At 33.0% G+C, this 21,636-nt stretch overlaps 2 protein-coding genes and 1 pseudogene across 4 annotated transcripts; all 3 read left to right on the forward strand.

The window, feature by feature from the left end:
- The first annotated feature begins 486 nt into the window (after positions 1 to 486).
- LOC145095003 (3'-5' exonuclease-like) lies at positions 487 to 2,303 on the forward strand. 3 transcript variants are annotated; one of them, XM_079032960.1, is made up of 6 exons: positions 487 to 902; positions 1,147 to 1,326; positions 1,415 to 1,473; positions 1,608 to 1,769; positions 1,898 to 2,008; positions 2,135 to 2,303. In XM_079032960.1, exons 1-6 carry the CDS (start codon positions 584 to 586, stop codon positions 2,204 to 2,206), a joined length of 903 nt encoding a protein of 300 aa, XP_078889086.1. In that variant the 5' UTR covers positions 487 to 583; the 3' UTR covers positions 2,207 to 2,303. The 3 variants fall into 3 exon arrangements, with proteins under 3 accessions (XP_078889086.1, XP_078889083.1, XP_078889076.1); XM_079032957.1 differs by having other exon boundaries at positions 487 to 899; positions 1,415 to 1,545; XM_079032950.1 differs by having other exon boundaries at positions 489 to 902; positions 1,415 to 1,545.
- Positions 2,304 to 13,425: 11,122 nt separating this feature from the next.
- Positions 13,426 to 16,050, forward strand: LOC145058761 (uncharacterized). Its single transcript, XM_079006659.1, has 6 exons — positions 13,426 to 13,743; positions 13,819 to 14,028; positions 14,127 to 14,292; positions 14,937 to 15,206; positions 15,653 to 15,885; positions 16,027 to 16,050. Exons 1-6 carry the CDS (start codon positions 13,426 to 13,428, stop codon positions 16,048 to 16,050), a joined length of 1,221 nt encoding a protein of 406 aa, XP_078862785.1.
- A 2,662-nt stretch (positions 16,051 to 18,712) lies between these two features.
- On the forward strand, positions 18,713 to 20,687 carry LOC145058766 (large ribosomal subunit protein uL2mz, N-terminal part pseudogene; annotated as a pseudogene).
- Positions 20,688 to 21,636: the final 949 nt, after the last annotated feature.

Genomic DNA, 21,636 nt, shown 5'->3' on the forward strand with positions numbered 1-21,636 from the left:
TAGGGTTTTTAGGAAGAATACTGGGTGTTTTTGTGTGCTGAATGAAAAAGAATGCAAAATTCCATTTTTGCCCCTCTGTGTCTTGATCTAATCCCAAAGTTTCATTAATTTACAAAAATGTCACCGCCTATTTTATGGTTTAATCTAAATTAACATCAGCCTTTGATTATTCAAGATGAGTGGTCAAGATTTGGTCTCCTCGTCTCACAAAATCTAGTACTCTCACATGAACCTAACCCTATATATATATATATATATATATATATATATATATATATATATATATATATATATATATATATATATATATATATATATATATATATATCAAGTAGCCTAAACATAACTTTTCTAATTGGCGACCAGATTAGAAATGGAGACATAACTGGTTGTCATATTTTGCAACTGACCCTCGTGTAACTAACTTTTAAAAAGAAAGGAAAATAAAAACAAAAGACTGAAATTGGAAAGAAGAAAATAAATAAGGGGCGAACAATGTAAATACAAACCAAGGATTTCCCTCGAAACACAAAACCGTTCAAACTTTTCACGCCGGCGTAGCTACTTTGCGTCCAACCTGTTCATGGAAATCCCCAAAAATGACCTAATTCAACCATCATCTACTGTTAGCGTCTGCTCAGACTGGGATCTGGATTTCACCGACGAAGAACTTCAGTCAATTGACGCTGCTATTGAATCCGCCGCTTCTTCTTCCTCGTCCAAGAAATCTGTCGCCAATTGCGACGGAGATCGTCCGAGAACTCGCCGGCGATTGCCTGATTCTTTGTTTACACGGTCTGCATTGTCATTTAACAGCTCTTCAGTTGGTCCTTCAAGTTCGATCTCGTTATTACCTTGCCCTAGAAATCGGTTTTCTAACCCGAGTGATTCTTCCAATCGTGGTAATCTACTTCACTTTGTAAATTATTTTTGAATTAGCTAGGTTGTAATGTATCTGTAAACAAAGGAAATTTGTCAACGGAGAAATTCAAGCTTTTGGGCACTGTTGCCACTGTAATCGGGAATAGAAATGATGAAATGAGTCAGAAATCAGGATTCAGATAACGGATCTCTATAATTCAACTAATTTCATGGATTTGAAGTATCACTAACTTATAAGCATCTTCTTTGTGATTCCTGTTTCAGATAATATAAAGATGAGATACCCTGCAATGGCTTTTAAAGGTCATATTGTTTACAGTAGAACATTCCCAGAGGTGGAAAAAGCTGCAGATGAGCTCTTAAAGTTTGTTGAACTCAAGAAGAAAGATGGAGGTCGTGCTATTATTGGATTTGACGTTGAATGGAGACCATCTTTCAGGAAAGGTTCTTATAATCCTATCAGAACTCAATATCCTTCTTATAAATCTTCACATACTTTTACTTATGATTCATTTGTTATTGAATCATGAAGGTGTAAAACAAGGGAAGGCTGCAGTTCTACAGATATGTGCAGATGCTGCAAGTTGTCATGTAATGCATGTTATTCATTCTGGATTCCCTGAAAGCTTAAAGTCACTTCTTGGGGATTCCAAATCTGTGAAAGTATGTTAATGTTGCAACTTGTAAACCCTAATTGTTGAATCTAATCAGATTTTTATGAACAGGTTGGAGTGGGAATAGCTGGTGATGCTCATAAGGTTTTCAATGATCATAATGTGTCTGTAGATGGTTTAGAAGATTTGTCATATTTAGCCAATCAAAAGCTTGGTAGAGAGCCTAAGAGTTGGAGTTTGTCATCATTAACTGAGGCTCTCACTTGCAAAGAGGTTATATTACTTCCTCCTTGCTCATTTTACCTTTTACCCTTTCTACGTAAAAGATAAATAAATAAAAAATTCCAACGTTTATTTAAGCTATAGAACATTTTAACTGAATTAACTGTCTTTTTTTTCAGGTTCCAAAACCCTCGAAAATTAGATTAGGAAATTGGGAGGCGAATCCTTTGTCAAAAGAACAACTGAATTATGCAGCCACAGATGCTTTTGTTTCTTGGCATTTGTTCGAGGTAAGCAAAAGTCAAAGTCAAAGTCAACTTTGATTTTGTTTTTTTTTTACTTAATTGACTTAATGAGGACATGACTTAATCCGGTAAGATGTTTTCTCAGATATTTTTTAAACATCATTTATTCAGGTTCTTAACCGTCTACCGGATGTTGATACGCCTACAAATGAGGTGGTGGAAGAAGCCATTGCACCCTCATGAGTTTGAATAATCGAAATTCAAAATTTGTAAAATGTATTATTTAACATATTTTTTGTATTTTAATTACTTACATAAATTAATCATATATTATTTCAAACTCTTTTTTCTTTCTTTCAACAAAGTTCTTTTAGTATTGATATATTTGTGGAATAAATTTTATTATTGGTTGTAGAAATTTTATATATTCAGTTGAAAAATGCAGTGTTTTCACAATATGACGATTGTTTGTGGTTTTGAAAAATGATGTGGTAATATTATAATCCCACTTTTTTTTAATCAATTGATTTAAAAGATTGTGTACATGATAGTACATTTTGGGTATTTTAACCCTTTTAACCTGAATATTTAAGAGTTATTTTTTGTTTAAATTTTATTCCTTTAACCTCTTATAAATAAACTAAATATCCTTGTTCTGCTTTGGGCCTTTGGCAACTCTCTTATTGGACTTGATCAAACGCTATAGAGCCCAGTAACAAATGGCCAACGACATAGGGCTAACATGGTACAAGTGTACAAGAAATTAAAAACTCGTTTCACAAGTAACAATAATACAATAATATCTTTTTCATAGAGATAATAAGAGGGTCATAAAAATTAATAATCGAGCCACTTTAATGAGTTCTGGGCCAGACATTTTTTTCTTTTCAAAAAGCTCGACAAATACTATAATCGAGCCTTTGCATGGGCCGTCATTAAGACTCAATCGAATGCACTAGGCGAAAACCTCGACATACTCAGCGAACACCAGGTGGGCCGACCATTCGGTGTGCTGAGCTCGGTCGGCTACTCAATGAAGTTTCATCGATGAGAGAGAAACAAAATCAACCCATTTTCCTTTTTTTAACCATTTAATTAATTTTGCATTTTTCAAAATGCCATATTTTCAAAAAAATACATCTTTTTCAAATATATAATTTTTTTTTTTCGAAATTTCAAATTTTAGTCCCTTAATCCTCAACTATAAAAACCATCATTCTTCATTCTTCACCTCATTCAAATCTTCTTAATTTAATTCTCCTAACTTATTTTCCATCTTCGTTAAAACCTTATCGCTAAAAAATGGCTCGTGTTTGGTAAACTGATGAAGAGATCATACGTTCGTGGATTGATGTTACAGAAGACAGAAGACACAGTCGACATTAACCTCACTGTGAGTACTTTCTAGAGTAGGGCCTTCGAAAGATCCAACCACGAAACCATTGTATCTCGAAACAAATATCATCTTCTCCAAATGGAGATGTACGAGTTTTGTTTCAACTCAGTTAACAATGTGTTTCATAGGGTGGTGAGTGAAGCCAAGTAAAGTGAAAACGAAAGTACTTTGTTTGTGAATGCTCTAGAGGCTTTCCGTGAAGAAACCAACAAAACATTTCCCGCATGTTGAGTTTTGGTAAATTGTAAGACAGTGTCCTAAATGACGTCAAATTTAAGTTCGTTTTCTTCTAATTTCTAGTAGGTTGTGTGTTTAAATTTCTAGTGCTGTTGTGTGTTAGTTTAATTTTAAGTATATTATGGTTTTTAATTGCAAGTATGATTTTCTATCAAGTTAATAAAATTTAAGTTTTTATTAAAATAACTTGTTTATATTGATTTCTTTATATAAAATAAATATTACGAAAAAGTTGCATTGCAAGTGTGATAACCCATGTCATGTAAATGACAAAATTTGGTTGCAGTGTGGTAAATGTAACGTGGCGCCTACGTGGACTGTAGCAAGTGTGACACCAGTCACTCCAACCTAAAGACTCGAATCTTTTTATCCGAGTTTGTCTACACCTTTTACCATGTGTCATCCTATTAGACATTTTAATTAATGTCATGTCGTTTGTCAACCTATTGATTATTCATTTCAAATTTCAAAATTTAAATTTCTCACTTTAATTACTTTAAATTAATAACATTAGAATAAAAACTAAAATAAAATTAATATAGATCATAAGGTTATATAATTTCATGTATTTATTTAAATTAATGACTATAACTTTATATAACTAAAAAGTATCTCTTAATTAATGATGTATTTAAAATAAATGATTAATGATTTTAAGTTTTTTACTATAAAAGTTTAATTAATTTTGCAATCATGGTTTCCACGGATTATAAACTAGTGTGTGTATGTGTGTGTATATATATATATATATATATATATATATATATATATATATATATATATATATCCGTACCTTTACATATTAGGAAAGTAGGTAGGTGAGGTTCTAAGGCTGGAGGGAGTGGTGTCACACTCCCTCATTTTACCACAATCCCTTACCATACTCAAGGAGTGGTATACCATGGAAAAAGGAAAGAGAAATAAAAGAGAGATAGAGAGAGGGAGGAAGATTGAGAGAGAGAGAGAGAGGAGCGCTCCCAAGTCCCCAAACCGCATAGAGGGGGGGGGGGGTGTTCCATATGCCACATAGGTGTCATGTCATCCTTACCGCACTCCACTCCCTCTAGTCTAATAATTGAGGATTTTTTTGTGGAATTTTAAGAGAATTTCATGGGATTTTGATGAATAACTATGCGTGCTTCTCAATTTTACAATTTTTTAGGGGCTTCAATAGACACACACAAATGCTATCCACCGCCTGTATCATCCAATGCATGTACTCCACACACCTGCCATGTGCCTTAATCTTCACTCTGAGATGCCGATCATCACCTCTCTAGGACATTGTGTATACCACTATGTCTTCCTAAAACCATCAAATTCTTTCTTCCGTCCACTATCTCTCTACCATTTCCATCTACTCTCTTTCTTTGCTCTTTTTACTTCATTCTCACACCTCACATCTCTCGTTTTCTTCCTCTTTCTCTATCTAGAAAGTGATTCAACATACCTCGTTTTCCTCTTACATCTTCTTTGATGAATCCCTAGCCAACTTATTCATTGGATATGTTCTCGCCTTATGCTATTTTGTTTCATCACAAGATTTTTAATTTCCATGAAGAAATTAACATTTTTTTGGCTTTTATTATTGAAGTTTGTACACATCTTGCTAAAACTGTGTTATATACAATGTTATAAAACTCGCCGAGTTGGCCGATTACTCGGCCGAGTACTCCCTACTCATCCTCTTACCGAGGCGAGTTATAGAATCTGAGTACTCACCGATTGGCCCGTTACTAAAGTGAGCAGTGTTGTAAAACTCGGCCAACTCGGTGATTAATATATATATATATATATATATATATATATATAGTTAATGATTTATTATTTAATACATACACATGTGATTATTACTACATATATCTTAAACTTTAAGTAATTATTCACGAAGTGAGACCGTTGTGTGTTTTTCAGTTTTTGTGTATTCAAATGTATCTAATTTTGTTATATATTTCAATAAAATTATGGTTTTAACTTATGATTTTGACATATATAGTTTCCTCAAAAATATTTCTACATGAATTACCGAATCCGATTACTCTCAAATACTCGCTACTCGGTAGTCGACCGAACGGCTACCGAGTAGTGAATTCTACAACCATGGTTATATACAAGCAGGTTGTTGGAATAGCAGGTTCGTTTGTTTTCTTGTATCTCTCTCTCTCTCTCTCTCGCTCGCTCTCTCGCTCTCTCTCTCTCTCTGTATGTGTGGATTTTCATTGAATCGCTCCCAAAAATCATGAAAAGTCTCATTCTCCCCTTGACGAATCCCCAAAATGTCACTTCTTTGGCTTGATATCCGGGATGTGGGATAAAACTTGCTTTTGAAGGCCTTGAGTAACTCTTCCCATGTGTGAATAAATCCCAGTGGTTAGTTGAATAACCACTCTCTAGCTTTATCTTCCAAGGTGAGCGGGAATGCGGTTAACTTGAAATCATCCAATGTCACATGTTCAGGCAACATGCTAACACATATCATATGAAAGGACTTCAAATGCTTTTGAGGATCTTCTCTATCCAAACCATGGAACTTGGTAAGTTGATGTATGAAACTTGACTTCAATTCAATTCCTCGGCGGTTTGCGGGATAAACAATAGCAAGAGGTGTATGAGTAACATCCGTCTCCATCATTTATCGAAGTGTCAACTCTTGAGGGGGATTGGGTGGAAATGGGTAATTGGGATATTGTTGCATATAATTGGGTTGTTGTTGGTAAGGTAGATATGGGTATTGTTGGGGATTGTAGATTGGTGGTGGATAAGGTTGGTAGTTAGGGTATTGGTTGTAAGGAGGTTGTTGTGGGTACATTGGGTTTTGGTACATTGGCGGGTGTTGGTAATTGGGTTGATTTAGGTAATGTACTTGTTCTTGAACTTGAAAAGCATTGGTTTGAGGTTGTTTGTTTTGGTGGAATTGTTGGTTCGGTGGTTGTGGGGGTGGATAATTGGGTTAGTTTTGAAGAGGGGATTGGTTCCAAGGTGGCATATCAATGAAAGGTTCTTGTTGTTGTTGTCTTGGTTGCTGGGGTGAGGTATTGGCATCTTGATTGTTTGGGTTTGGGTTGGGATTGTGAGGTGGAGTGTGATTCATGGATATGTAGTTTTCAAACGGGATGTCTTTAAAGGATTGACCAACAATTAGAGAATTCGGTTCGGTGTCGGTATCACTTGAAGTATGAACTTGATCTTCTATGTTGATTAATAGAGAAGAGGAAGAAGCTTGAACGAGTTGTTGTTGCTTTGCTTGTTTGGCTAGCTTTTTTAATCTTCTTGCTTTTTTTATAATTTCCGGATTGTAGATTAGTTCACCGGTTCTTGTTGACCTAGGCATAAACAATCAAATAACAATAACCAATTTCCCCGGCAACGACGCCAAAACTTGGTGGGATGTCAAGTCCACCAAGCAAATTACACCCTTTGTTTGCAAATAAAACGTAATATAATGGTAAAAAAGGGTATCAATCCTCGGGGAAATGGTTGTATTCAATCACCAATGCAATCTAAAAGAACTATTGTAAATAAACTAACTAACTACAATTAAACTAAAAAGGGGGTGTTATGATTGTTTGAAAACTAAAAGACTTTAATAACTAAAAACTTGCAATTAAGCAAGAAAGTGAGATGCTTAAATATTGGAGAGAATTAGTAAACCAAGGCTATTCAACACAATGAACATTTGTGTGTTTATCATTAGGATTTAACATGAAGCTTATCATTCATCCCAAATTGGTTCTAACAATCATGAAGCATGATATGCCAAGATTTCTCATAGGTAGTATGGAGGTCGGGGAAGCCCACAATACACCTTCTGAATCAATATCAAAGATCCAATTGAAGCAATTGAACCCAAGAAGTTGATCAGCCTTAAGAATGAAGAAATCCCCAATTCCTAGAGGATGTCAATGCTTACACATCCATAAAGGAGTTATGATTCATAAACTAGAAATGATTTCTCATAGGTAGTATGGAGGTCGGGGAAGCCCACAATACACCTTCTGAATCAATATCAAAGATCCAATTGAAGCAATTGAACCCAAGAAGTTGATCAGCCTTAAGAATGAAGAAATCCCCAATTCCTAGAGGATGTCAATGCTTACACATCCATAAAGGAGTTATGATTCATAAACTAGAGATGATTTCTACCATCATAAAGCTCTTGTTCTAAGTAAATTCAATGATTCAATGCTAAACCAAAGAAATAAACCAACATTGCTTATTAAAGTACCAAGCTCATGATCAAAACACTAAACAAGCATAGAAATTATGAACTAGAATCATAGACATAAGATAAATGATAAATAAGCATAAATCCTTCAAAAACCCACAAACATTCAGAGGTTTTAGCCAAGGTCTACCAAAATAGAGAGTTTAGCCACTCATGGCGATAGAAAAACAATCACAAAAATCTAATTGCATAAAGAAACTACCAATATTTTGGAAAGATTAAAAGAAATGAGTCTTCAGGCTCCAAAATCGCCTCCTACAAATCTCCAATGGTGAAAAATCGAGAATGTAGCTAATGGATCTGATCCCTCCAGGTTATGGTGTGCCAAATGACCAAAATGCCAAAACTGGGCAGTTGCGCTGGTACCCGCGCGACGGAAATCCCACCCGCACGCGTGTTGTTGTAATGCTATTAACTCTTCATTCCTCCACTCCACCCTTCTACTACCAAAGATTCTCTTGGTCCCCTCCATATCCATGTGATTTAAATTAACCAATCATCTTTTATCTTCAAATATGGATGCTTCAAGCCCAAAATAAAAGTCCAAGATCCATCTTCACAAGCCCACTTCATCCAAGCCTTTAGCTTTTTAAGCCCAAATCTTCTTTTATGGATCGGCCAAGCCCAACAATGCATCGGAAAGCCCACTAAGCCCAACTCCAGTCAAACCGCAACCGCAATGAGCTCCAAAATCCTGCAAAATTTCTTATGCAAAATAAGAAGTCCCCGATACGATCCATGAAAAAGAAAATAAATAATATACAATGCAAAACTAATTAAAAAGAGCTAAAAATCTAAAATAAAATAATAAAAATAAGGAAATAAAATAAGTTATCAGCTATATGAGATTACGATGTTGGGGTGTATGGGATCTTTTCAAAGCACAATAACCCATAATCAAACAACCATTACGCAAGTCTTGACCCCATGACATCTGCAACTTCAATGATTAAGAGCAAGAAATAAAAAGTCCTTAGTGTGATTTGGATTTGGAGTGTGTTATCTTAATGATTATTTAATTTTTTCTAAACTAGTTGCAATAAAATATTCGATTTTAATTTCATGTACGTGAGTTAAGCATTTACTGTTAAATTTAGTTGTTAACATAATCATAGACTCATTCACACTCATTTTTTATTGTCATTTCCTCGAAGGAGTGTGTAGAAGATTTTGTGGTTTTATAAAACTAAAGCATACCTTTTTTTAGTATTGTCCTCTCCTAGAGATGCTTTAAGGAATATGAAAAAGGTAAATTTTTCAAAATTGATATCTGGGATGGAGGGAGTATAATTTTTTTTATTCCACAGCCATAGTAATAGTGTGACACATTGATAAAATTCATCCTATTCATATTTACCTTCCACCGATATGCATAGAGTTGTGGTAGTTTTGGGGAAATTAATATCCGAATAAGGGCCCTTATTTTTATTTCATATGTCAAACCAATCGAGGAATTCACTTTACTCATTAGTCACACGTGGAAATCTGATCACAAACTCATTTTCTTTCCCCTTTCATCCCTCTCTTAAAGGTTACATTTAAGACAACAGTTAAATAAGGTTCTTTTTTAGGTACTACAACAAACACTTGGCACTATGCTATTGGACCAATCGTGAAACCTACAAGATCTGTTGGAGAAAATTTGAGATTGAAGAGATAAGACTTAAGAGGCATTTGGTTTATTTTTTAAATTCTTTTGTAGCGTAGATTTTGATATCACCTGTCTCCTTCAATGTGAGCTTACTTTTTCAGGAAAAAAAAAATTAGAAAAACTCTTTCAAATGATTTCCTTACTAAAAAATAGTAACGTATTTTCTTTTATATGGAAAAGACGTGGGTGCGTTTTGTATCCTCAATAATTAATAGTCCTAAAAAGTTTGTCTTGCCAAAAAGTTTGTTTTGTGAAAGAAATCTTAACTTCTACTCATATTTATTTTTTAGTATTGCAGTGAATTCATCAGATGGTGTGGAGATGACTCAAAGACTCTTAACATTTTCATTCCATGACAATTATTAAACCTTTTGAAAAATGTTGTGGCAGAAATAATCTACTTTTTTGATCAAATGGTTTAAAAGATTGTAAACATGATAATACATTTTGGGTGTTTCAACCCCTTTAAGCCTTAGTATTTAATATTATTTTTTCTTTAAGTTTTAATCCTTTTACCTCTTATTCTTATAAACAAAATAAGTTTGTTCTGATTTGGGCCTAAGGCAACTCTGTTATTGGGCTGTATAATAAAAAAATTTATTCTGATGTTAATGATCGGGCCTCCATGACCTGTCCCTTAATTGGGCCCATGTAATGGAGAAATTAGCTATTTTTCGTATCTGAAATCAATCCATCCTTTTTACGTAATACATTTATAATATGTCGACTTCCACCAAGTTGATGTCAAAATTTGGACCTAAAAGCTGATTAGCTGAGAAACGAAATTGTGAAAATAATAATAATAATAATAATAATAATAATAATAATAACTATTAGTGGTACTATTGCTTTTTTATATAATCTTTAACTTATCCTAATAATTATCAAGAGTGCTTTCCATCATCATAAATCTGACTTGCACCAACAAATTTATGATGTAACACATCATGTATGACAAAACATAAATTAAAATAGGTTTGAAAGTCAAATTTAACTTTTTTTTATCGTATTTGTATTATCATAAACATAGTCAAATGATATTCTAAAACTTTTATATTGTAAGTTGTATAGATTTATTAACATTGTGTTCCTCGTGTGTGGCGAACCAAAAGTTCGAATACAATAGTACATTTTTGTATTTGCCGATTACTTGATTTATCCAAATGAGTCTTTATGCAAATATAAAAATGTGGTAAGTTTTGTGTAGCGGACAAAACATCATACACACGTTAATATCACCCACTGTGTAAATTCAAAAATCATGTTTGCATAGTAATTTTTGGCCGAAGTCCATGTTTTAATAGTATCTCACATAATAATAGGATTTACTTGTTAATATCTGAGTTGAAGAAGTCATAAACCAAATCATTGTTGTAAGACCATGTCGATTATTCAAGGGTAATTTGGGATTTTCTTCGGTGGATGTTTAAACGCCAAAGATGATTTAAGTATCATGCCAAATTTTCGTCTCATTTGACACTGCTATAATCCCAAACCTATGTGGTTGCATAACATACCTAAACAATTTGGTCGGTTGATGGATCCCCTAGTAGTTACATAACCAAATCTACTCAACTATATACATAAATATGAACCCAAAACACACCACTAATCCAAACGCAACAAATAGGAGAGCTAAAATAATATTTTATACATACATACATGAACCGGCTTGGGTACAACGAGATATCTTCCATGTAAACTATAAAGAGATTAAAACGGGTACAATGTGTTTGTTGGCGAATTTGCTGAGACAAATGTGGCCACTTGGCATGTTCTGATCGAGCTCAAAGGTTATCTTGAAGTGATGTCCAAGTCTTTGTAATTTTCTTGAGCAATAAGGAAAGTAACAAGGAAAGTTTAAGTGTTTACAATTTTAGAATCCTAGTTACATTCTAATGTGTTTGTTTTAGTATATAATCACATATGATCCATTATTTTGTAATCAGCGAGTTAAGAAATTGAAGTTTTCAATAATTTCCTTCAATAAAGTGTCAAACGAGTTAATTTTCCTGTTTTGTGTTTCTTCTGTAGTGTTTCTGATGTATTTTTTAGAAATAGATAGATCTATAATAAGACTATAGGATAGCTAATGAAGGTAATCAATATTTTAAAATGACATAAATATGATTTTAAACAAACCTAAACGTAGATCTAAGAAGAACATGTCGAAGAGCAGAGCTAAGGTGAAAATTCCATCGATGTCGACAAGCTGGCTGAGGATTAATGACAACGACAATTGAGAGACGGAGGGCATAGGGGCGATGAGGAGGGGTGTGAGAGTGAATTATGGAAAATTCATGAAGAGATAATGTTCGAGTAATTGAATTTGAGTACCACTAAAGGGTTGTAATCTAGTAGTATCATGAGTTGTTTGAAAGGTACCCTCAACCGATAGCTTAACGTTGGAGTGGGATCATCTTATTTTTTTAATTAAAGTTATATATATATATATATATATATATATATATATATATATATATATATATATATATATATATATATATATTATGGGTTCTTCAAGGAACCAAATCTTTTTTTCAATTTCTAGAGCTTATTTTTTATCGAAAAAATATCTAAATTCATATATTAACATTGTGAATGTGAAAAATATTTTTCGGATTCACCGTGTGAATCCGGATTCACGTTGTGAATTTTCGAAGATTCACATTGTGAATTTGAAGTAATAAAAAAATTCGAAATTTATATCATTGGAAAAAGGATAAAAAGTTATGAATTTCTGTACTTTTAGTTTTTTTTTTTTAAATAAAAAATAAGTTCTAAAAATTGAAAAAAAAAACATTGGTTCCTTGGTTATATATATATATATATATATATATATATATATATATATATATATATATATATATATATATATATATATATATATATATATATATATATATATATATATATATATATAAGGAAGGGTAGAAAAATCATCACAAATCATGGACTAAACCTACAATAAAATAGAAAGTTATGGACCGTATGGTAGAAACTAACAAGTTGGACTAAAGGGTCGTTTGATTTGTACTTACCCAGTCTGGTCAGAGCTGACTGCTGACCCGGTCAGTAGTCAGACTGTTTGATGGGCCTCCATTGTGGCTGACTCGGTAAGCAATCAATGACCAAGGGGCTGACTCGGTCCAAAAAAAAAAGAGGCTGACCGATGCATTTTTCTTCTCCTGCGCCCTAACACAAATCGCCGCTCATTCTTCCTCTTCCTTCAATATTCAGCACAACAAGCAGCAACAGCTCATGCTGCCATCGACGACACAACAATTTCCTCCAGCTTCCAGCCAACCTCCTGCGCCGACGAAGATACAGCTCCGGCGACGAAGACACAACCCCGGTGAGGAGATCGACTGCAGGTACGTTTCTTCGTTTTTTTTTTCTGAAATCACAAAACCCTTCAATGTTTGCTGTCAAATTGATGATTTCATTCTGAAATTAGGGTTTGAAATTACTTCTTTCATTATTCTTGGATTCAATTAGAACAAAGGGTTGGCATGAAATCAATTTATAATCTGTTTTTGTTTATGAAATCTGATTTTATCTATATGAAGGAATGAATTGCTTGTGTATGAAATCTGTATGAACTAATGTGTGAAATCACAGCCCCTTATATAGTTGTTAAATCGAATGAATTGTGTACTGTGTGTATATGATATGTTTATGTGCAATTGTGTGTAAGATCAAAATGCTCAAGACAATGATTAGAATTTGTTACATAGGTATATGTGTATTACCAAACTGATATATGAGATCTTATCTTCAAGTTATGTACTGTGTGTATATGATATCTCCCAAGTATTGTCTTCAAGTTGTATTATCTTTAGGTTAAACAAAAAAATATATGTTTTATCTTATTGACATCAAGCAAATAGTGTTAGCTATTTGTAAAAGTGTGTTATGTGGATGATTAGATTTTTTTTCTTTTTACAATAGACATGGCAGATAAAAGAATTAGGGTTAGTTGGAAGTCGGAATTGGTGGACAAAACTTTTTTGGAAGCATGTATACAAGAATTAACGAGCAATGGCCGGGAGGGTAGCGGACTAAAAGCAAGCTCATGGGTTGTGGTCGCGGAGAAATTGAAAACAGATCATAATTTTATTGTCGACAAAAAACAAATGAAAAACCGATATGACTATTTAAAAGCAAAGTATGCAGTGTGGTTAAAACTTAAAAACAAAATAGGAAATATTTATAATCCCGTTACGAATTCTTTTAACATGACTAATGAAGAATGGGAAGCGGAAGCGAAGGTACATATATACATATTTTTTAAAGTAGATTATTCTTTTACTACTTTAATAATATTTATTAAATTTGTCAAACAGTTGAGCAAGTATGTAGATAAGCTGAGAAATGCTCCCCTCCCTTGCCCTGAACTTTGTACCCAACTATTTGATGGGGCAACCTCGACCGGTGTTCACAGTTTGGGGCCATCTTCGACATTAGCTCATCCCAATGAAACCTTCGGTACACATGATTTTGAGGATACAGAGATGGATGAGCCAGCACCTCATGCAGATACCCTAAGCTCAACAGTACCTCAACCTACTAGTGAGGAATCATCTGGGCGGACAAAAAACAAGGGGGGGGGGGCAAACGAAATGGTCCTAAAGAAACCACACTTGATGATGAGTTGAAAGAAGTTGGAAAAGAGATTATCAAGGCTGCACAAGCATTCACCGAAGCAAATAATCTTGACAGGGAGATGGATGCTTGTATGGCGAAGTTGACAATCTTGGAGTGGGGAGAATATGATCCGAAATACACCACTGCTCTTATGTTATTTGCTGAAAGTGCTGGTAATAGGAAAATTTGGTTGCGCCTTAACTTGTCAACTTGTGAGTCGTGGGTAACAAATGCGGGAAAAAAGTTTGGATTAGTTGGTTGACTTTAGTATTTACATGTTACGTTTGACTTTAGTATGTTATGGTTCATTGTTTGACTTTAGTATGTTATGGTTCATTGTTAGACATTAGTATTCTATGGTTTAGTTATGTTGTGGATTGTTTTTCTTAGGTGCGGTTATGTTATGGAATGTTATGTTTTTCGTATTTACATGTTACGGTTTGTTATGTTATGGATTGTTATGTTATTGATTGTTATTTTATTGATTAAAATGTAATTTGTATTTGACATCTAACAAGATACATGGATAAAGAATGTGACTTTTTATATTTTCTTATATTCTCGTGGTATTGGTTGATGTTGGTTCGACAAAGGCAAAGAATAATTAAAAGAATAAGAGCTAGCGAACATGTAGCAAAGGGATATGTGTATACGCAAGATTTGATACACGGATGTCCTATACAATGTTACGATATGATACGTCTTTCACAAGATGCATTTGTACTATTATGCAATCACTTTACACAAAGAAATTGGTTGCAATCTAGTAGGACGATAAGCGTTGAAGAGAAGATGGCTATGTTTTTACATGTTATAGGACATAATGAACGTTTTCGAGCCGTTAAAGAAAGATTTCATCACTCCACACAAACGATTCATCAATGTTTTCATGAGGTCTTACGTGCAATGATGTGTTTTGCACGAGAAATTATAGTACCAACCTCGTCTAATTCAACAAGAAATACCTCAGAACGACATAGACGGCTAATGCAGATATTTCCCGGAGCAATAAGTGCACTAGATGGAACACTTGTACATGCAGTTGTGTCTGTTGATCAACAAACTCGTTATAGGGGAAGAGGAAAAGGTGAATGTTATCAAAATGTAATTGGAATTTGTAATTTTTATATGATATTCACCTTTGTATGGGCTGGATGGGAGGGCATAGCACATGATTCTAAAGTTTTGAAAGAAGTTGCATTTAACCCAACTTCCGGATTTCCATTCCCTCCACCAGGTTTGTAACTTTACTATACGTTTTATTATCTATATTATTTATATGATAAATTTGTCATACATCTACAAATAAATATTACCTTTGTGATGCCGCATACACCAACACCTGTGGATTTATGGCTCCCTACCGCAATACTAGGTATTGGTTAGCCGATTTTCGAAGAAACAGAGCTTTTACTAAGGAAGAAATGTTCAATCATGCTCATGCACAACTTAGAAATTACATTGAACGTGCTTATGGTGTATTGAAGGCGAGATTTCCAATTTTAAAACAAATGACTCCTTATCCTTTTCCAGTGCAAAGAGACATAGTCATTTCTTGTGTTGCGGTCCATAATTTTATAAGGAAATACGATATTGAAGATGAATTATTTACGAACTTTGAACAAAACACTATGGTTAGTCATAATGTGGGTGGTGGAGGAAATGAGGGTCAAAACATAGAAGGCATAGAATGGGGTTCAGAAGTCGTTAACTATATGACTAATTTGTATGACCAGATTGCTAATCATTTACTTTCAAATGGTCACGTTAAATGGTGTACTTTTTTTTATTATTTATGACAATTTGTATTTGGATTTTGTATTACACTTTGTATTTGGATTTTAATTGATGTATGTTTAGTTTGGATTTTATATGATAATTTGTGGTTTTATAATTTTTTTATCCAGCACAAAGAGATGACACAAGGGTAATATGGTCATTTTTTCATTCAGCACAACCATTCAGATAAATAATCAAACAGCATAAACTCAATCAGATATGTATTCAGTCAGCATTTCTAACCCAGTCGGCTTCTAACCTAGTCAGCAACTATCAAACGACCCCTAAAAGTGCAATTTGTATACAACCAGACCATTTTATAATTTACTATAGTCACTAATGTTTAGAGCCTATAAAGATCAACCTAACCTAAAATTAATAGATTTGATTGATATTTTAATTAAATGTATCAACCTCCTATGACTTGGATTGGATTACTTGTCAACCCATTTAAATATTATACGTATTTTTATTTTACTTTTTGTTAAATATTCATTATTATTATTTAGTTATAAAATTATATTATTAATTATATCTAAAAAAGATAAATCATGTTCTAATTTCTAAACTTGCACGGTTCGTACACATCGCACTCACGAACCCTATTCCCATTTAGCCACTCATTTATCCAATTCAACTGGCCTATTATAACATGTTTTATTTTTACTATTCTCTAAAGACAAAATTGCAAAACTAGTCCTTTTGTCGAAAACTTTATTTTGATCCAAAACAATCTGAGAATGTCCAAAACTTTGATTTTGTTCCAAGCTTTTTCCAATTTATTTTGAATTTTTAAAAAATTATTGGTTTGCCATATATATATATATATATATATATATATATATATATATATATATATATATATATATATATATATATATATATATATATATATATATATATATATATATATATATATATATATATATATATATATATATATATATTTTGAGAAAAACAAGCCATGTCTTTATCTGATTGCAATTGCTAAACGGGTTATATATCTTCGTACACACTTGTACTTCTTTTACCCAAATCTTACCTTGTACACCTTTTACTATAACAAGGTTTGTATCCTATTATAACGGAACTTTTTTTTTATTCGGTTTTTAATTTTTTTAATTGTCATCGTTCAATGAGTGAGATGACAAACGGACAACAAGCTTTGCTGCTAAGCCTTTTTGAATGTTAAACTAATTCTTTTAAAGATTATATCCGAAGATCTAGGGGATATAACATTACTATCCATGATTCGTTGTACTCTTTTAAGAAGCTCTACCGCATCCGGTGCGAAGAAACCAAACGTATCAAATGCAAACGGTATGAACACGTGTTGATTTTTCCATGCACGATCTCTCATGTTTGGTGACTTTGCATGTAGCTGCTTTTAAAGTAGCATGTCCCGCTGTGAAACCCCCAGCCCTCAGGCCCACGAGAGAGGATACCCCTGTAAGATCCACACATGAGTGTTTCCCTCCGATTCATCCAAAAATCAAAATGTCAACCGGTCTGAGGGTTGACCTTCCTTCTGTCGGGTCAGTCAAGAAATTAACATGTGTCTCTTTCTTAGCGGAAACCCCGACACGCTTAAATATGTCAAACAAGACATCCCTAACCATATCGTGTCTGTATTTGAACCCCGGGAGTTCTTTAAAGTGAACTGTTTGCTCCCCAAAAGAGTCCAAACATGCCTTGCGATACACAGGATATATATATATATATATATATATATATATATATATATATATATATATATATAGGGTTATTTCATATGAGACCATTATATTTTGTGAGACGGGGAGACGCAATCCTAACCACTTATTTTGTACATACAAAAATATTTTTAAAATGCAAATAATTAAAAAATTTCGATTTTTTTAAATATTATTTTCCTCTTTTTTTTATTAAAAAAAATACGTTTTTTTGGAAATATTTGTGAAATAATTAAAATATTTTAGTAGAATATTAAAATATTTTACATATCTGAAAAATCTACTAAAATACTAGAATGTTCTCACATTGGAATATCTACAGTGTAATATTCTATCAGAATATTTCATATGTTCTTTAAAAAAAAAACGGTTATTTTTATTTTTTTAGGTAAAGAAAATGACAAAAATAATAATAAAAAAAAGAATTATCGGATTTTTCCTTTTGTTTTGCATTTTAAAATTATTTTTAGATTGCGTCTTACGATCTTATAAAATTAACATGATTTCAAATGAATATATATATATATATATATATATATATATATATATATATATATATATATATATATATATATATCTTTACTATATTATTAAGGATATTGCGCATTTTTTGAAATTTAAGAGGTACTACACCTACTGCATAACATACAATCAATTTATTCATACCTTTTAATACTCCTATCACATTTCCGTTTTACAAATTAATTGCATTAAATATTCACATTTTCGTTTGACAAATTAATGACATTAACATTGACGTTTCATAAATTGAATAAAAAACAAGTAAACATACTATTTTTCTCCTCTGTCCTCTACACTCGCATTTTCCCTCAAACAAATAGCAAAAACCCTATTTTGAAAAGCGACATCGCACTTCATCCACCTAACTCATCGTCATCATCACCATCGGTAGTGAATCACCACCCACTCTCCAACCTCGCACCACTCACTGTATCTGTATATGATCGTCGTCGCCACCACCTACTGTGCTCTCGCAACACTTTTTCGGTGACAGGAAGCCACCACGCTCTCTCTTTATCTCCTCTTTCCTCTACACTCGCACCACTCACTTGAGATTACTTTGAGGATTAATAGCTTTCAGATGAGATCAAAGCACTCTATCACCCGTAAGTTTTTTTTTTAAATGCAAATTCAAAGTTGAAATTGTCATGTTCAAGAGAAATGAATCTAAAAAAGGGGCTCAATGAAGATTGAATTTGATGTCGGAATTAATGTGAAAATACAGATTCTTTGTTCCAGTTTTGATGTCAAACCTAGCTCTTTCAAATTATTACATGTTCGAGTGTCGTCTGTGTGTCTCTAGCCTCAAAACCCACGTTTGTATAAGGATCAAAATGCTTAAGGGTATCGGTAGTCACCCAAGGCAAAGTTCTGTTTTTGAGGTTTCAGCTTTGTTGGTATATTGGTTCTCTCAAAGTGTTAATTTGGTAATAATAATGCTGAAAACACGTGTTTTATGAATTGCTGATGAAACAGGTGACTTTTTGAATTTGTTTGCTTGTTGCTCTTCTTGTTGAACCCTAACTTCAATTTTACAATAAGAAACAACCTTTTTGACATCAGAAGCGAAACTTTCTTTGGAATTCCTAGACCTTGGTATACTCTTTTAAATAAAAAGAGTTGATTTTGTTCATGTACATTTCAGTAAACACTTATTTGTACATGTAAAAATGCAAATATATTGAAAGAATGAATCATATGCTGATAAAGTAAAAAAGAAATTGGTATTTAAAGCTGCATATTTTCAATTCAAGATGGATAATCAGTACCAGAGAGATGTCATTTCCATCTTTCTTAATTTGATTGTAGAGATGTGGTGCTTAGGATTTGAACATTACTGATTATATTGTTATCTAAAATTCATCTATGATTTATCCAAACAAAAATAGTTTTACTGAATTTATCGTATTCCTACAGGTGCTCAAAATGTGAGCTCTGAAAGGCCACTTAGGCAATTCGTTACAAGTAAAGACAAGTCAGCAGGTAGAAATTCAAAGGGTCGTATCACAATTTTCTACAGAGGGGGAGGGGAAAAACGGTCACAAAGAACAATTGACCTAAAACGCAACACTTCACCAGTAGGTGTAGTTGAACGAATCGAATACGACCCAAATCGCACTTCACGAATCACAGTGGTCAGATGGGCCGAAAGGGCAGCCGTTGACCGCCCAAAAAAATTCAACTCCCTCCAAAAAAAACTTCACCCCACCCCCAAGATCCTACCTTCCATCTCCATCAAAGATCAGTTTTCATTCTCTTCAATTCCTTGAATGTTAGAAGACAAAAAGGTGGAATCTTTAAGGCCTAAAACAGATCATGTAGTGGTTGGACTTTCAAAAGGTAGTAGGACCTTGAGTAGTCAAAGTCAAAGTCAAACGGGGACCCACGTGAGAAATGTTAAAGATGTTTTCTTGTCTGCTTTTTCATCTTCAAATGGGAAAAAAAAAGACATAATGCTCCTTATTCGTTTGTGAACGTGTTGGGTGTTCCAAAAATGGCGGTGGCAGGGGCAAAACCGGAATTTTTTGTTCCAAGAATGAAAGATGATGTGAAAGAGAATGAAAGCAACCGGTCGGACCGATCTCAAAAACCGGAAAAACCGGATGATGTCATAATTATATTTAATTATATAAAAATACAAAAAATGAAAAAATAAATATTTTTTAAAATTTCCGGTTTTGACCGGTTTTACCGGTTCAACCGGACCGGTTTTTACCGGTTCAAACGATTACCGGTTTTTTGGCCTTTAAGAACCGGATCCGGGACCGGTTCCCGGTTGAACCGGTCGAACCGGCCGGTCCGGTCCGGTTTTCAAAACATGGAATGAAAGTCTATTGCTTAATGAGGTAAAAAGCTGGGATAAGGATAGTGTTGTGTGGGGGCATAAGACGAAACGAAAAGCAGTTTTTTCTTGGGAGAGTTTGAGACAAAGGGGGATTTTAGGGGTTTTTAATGAGTCAAAGTCAAAGTCAAAGGTAAGAGAAAGTGAAAAGGTGGAAAAAGATGGGAAATTTGGAATGGATCGAGGTCCTGTGAGTTATATATTGGTTACCTAAGTGTCGATTTATCTGTTACTTAAGTGTCGATTTATCTGTTATCTGTCTGTTGTGACAAAAAAATATAAATCATAATTATACTGAAAAAAAAAAACAAATATTTAATCGGGTTTGTAATCAAGAGTGTACATTCATATATTATTATTTTAACATTTGCACAGTTTGACATAATCGGGTTTGTAATCAAGAGTGTACATTTATATATTATTATTTTAATTATACTGATAATTGTTTATATGTAGTAAACTATTTGTACAAAAGAATTAATTGTCTCTACAATTTAATTTTTGAATAAAATATCCGCACCCGGCGCTTGGCGCGGGTAAACGGGTAGTGTGTGTGTGTATATATATATATATATATATATATATATATATATATATATATATAAGTTCTATGGTAAACAAAAATCCCTAATAACCATAAAAATGCATATAAAAAATACTTAGAGATCACAAATCTTTTTTTTTGACTTTATATTCTTAAAAATCGCAACTTTTTATATAATTTCGCTGAAAATTTTTATTTGAAATAAAAAAAAATCGATTTTTTTTGCGAATTTATAAAAAAGCTGCGATTTTTAATAATATAAATTCAAAAAAAATTGTGATCTCTAAGTATTTTTTTATGTATTTTTAGGATTTTTTTAGGTTTAATTTATGTTTTCCATTTAACCATTCCCTATATATATATATATATATATATATATATATATATATATATATATATATATATATATATATATATATCCTCCCTAATAAATAAAGAACTTTTTTGTCAAATGTCACACTCTCATTGATTTGGCCACATGTCATTTTGTGGTTATTTTCAATTAATTTTTTTTTCCATTTTTCATTTTGTGGTTTTTTTCATTTTATTAATTTCCACATAATATTTAAATATAATAATTGCAATAAATATAAAAATAAATGCATATGAATTTCATTAA

The sequence above is a fragment of the Lactuca serriola genome, chromosome 1 (genome assembly GCF_051521515.1).
Source record: "Lactuca serriola cultivar US96UC23 chromosome 1, Lser_US96UC23_V15, whole genome shotgun sequence".
Classification (NCBI taxonomy): domain Eukaryota; kingdom Viridiplantae; phylum Streptophyta; class Magnoliopsida; order Asterales; family Asteraceae; genus Lactuca; species Lactuca serriola.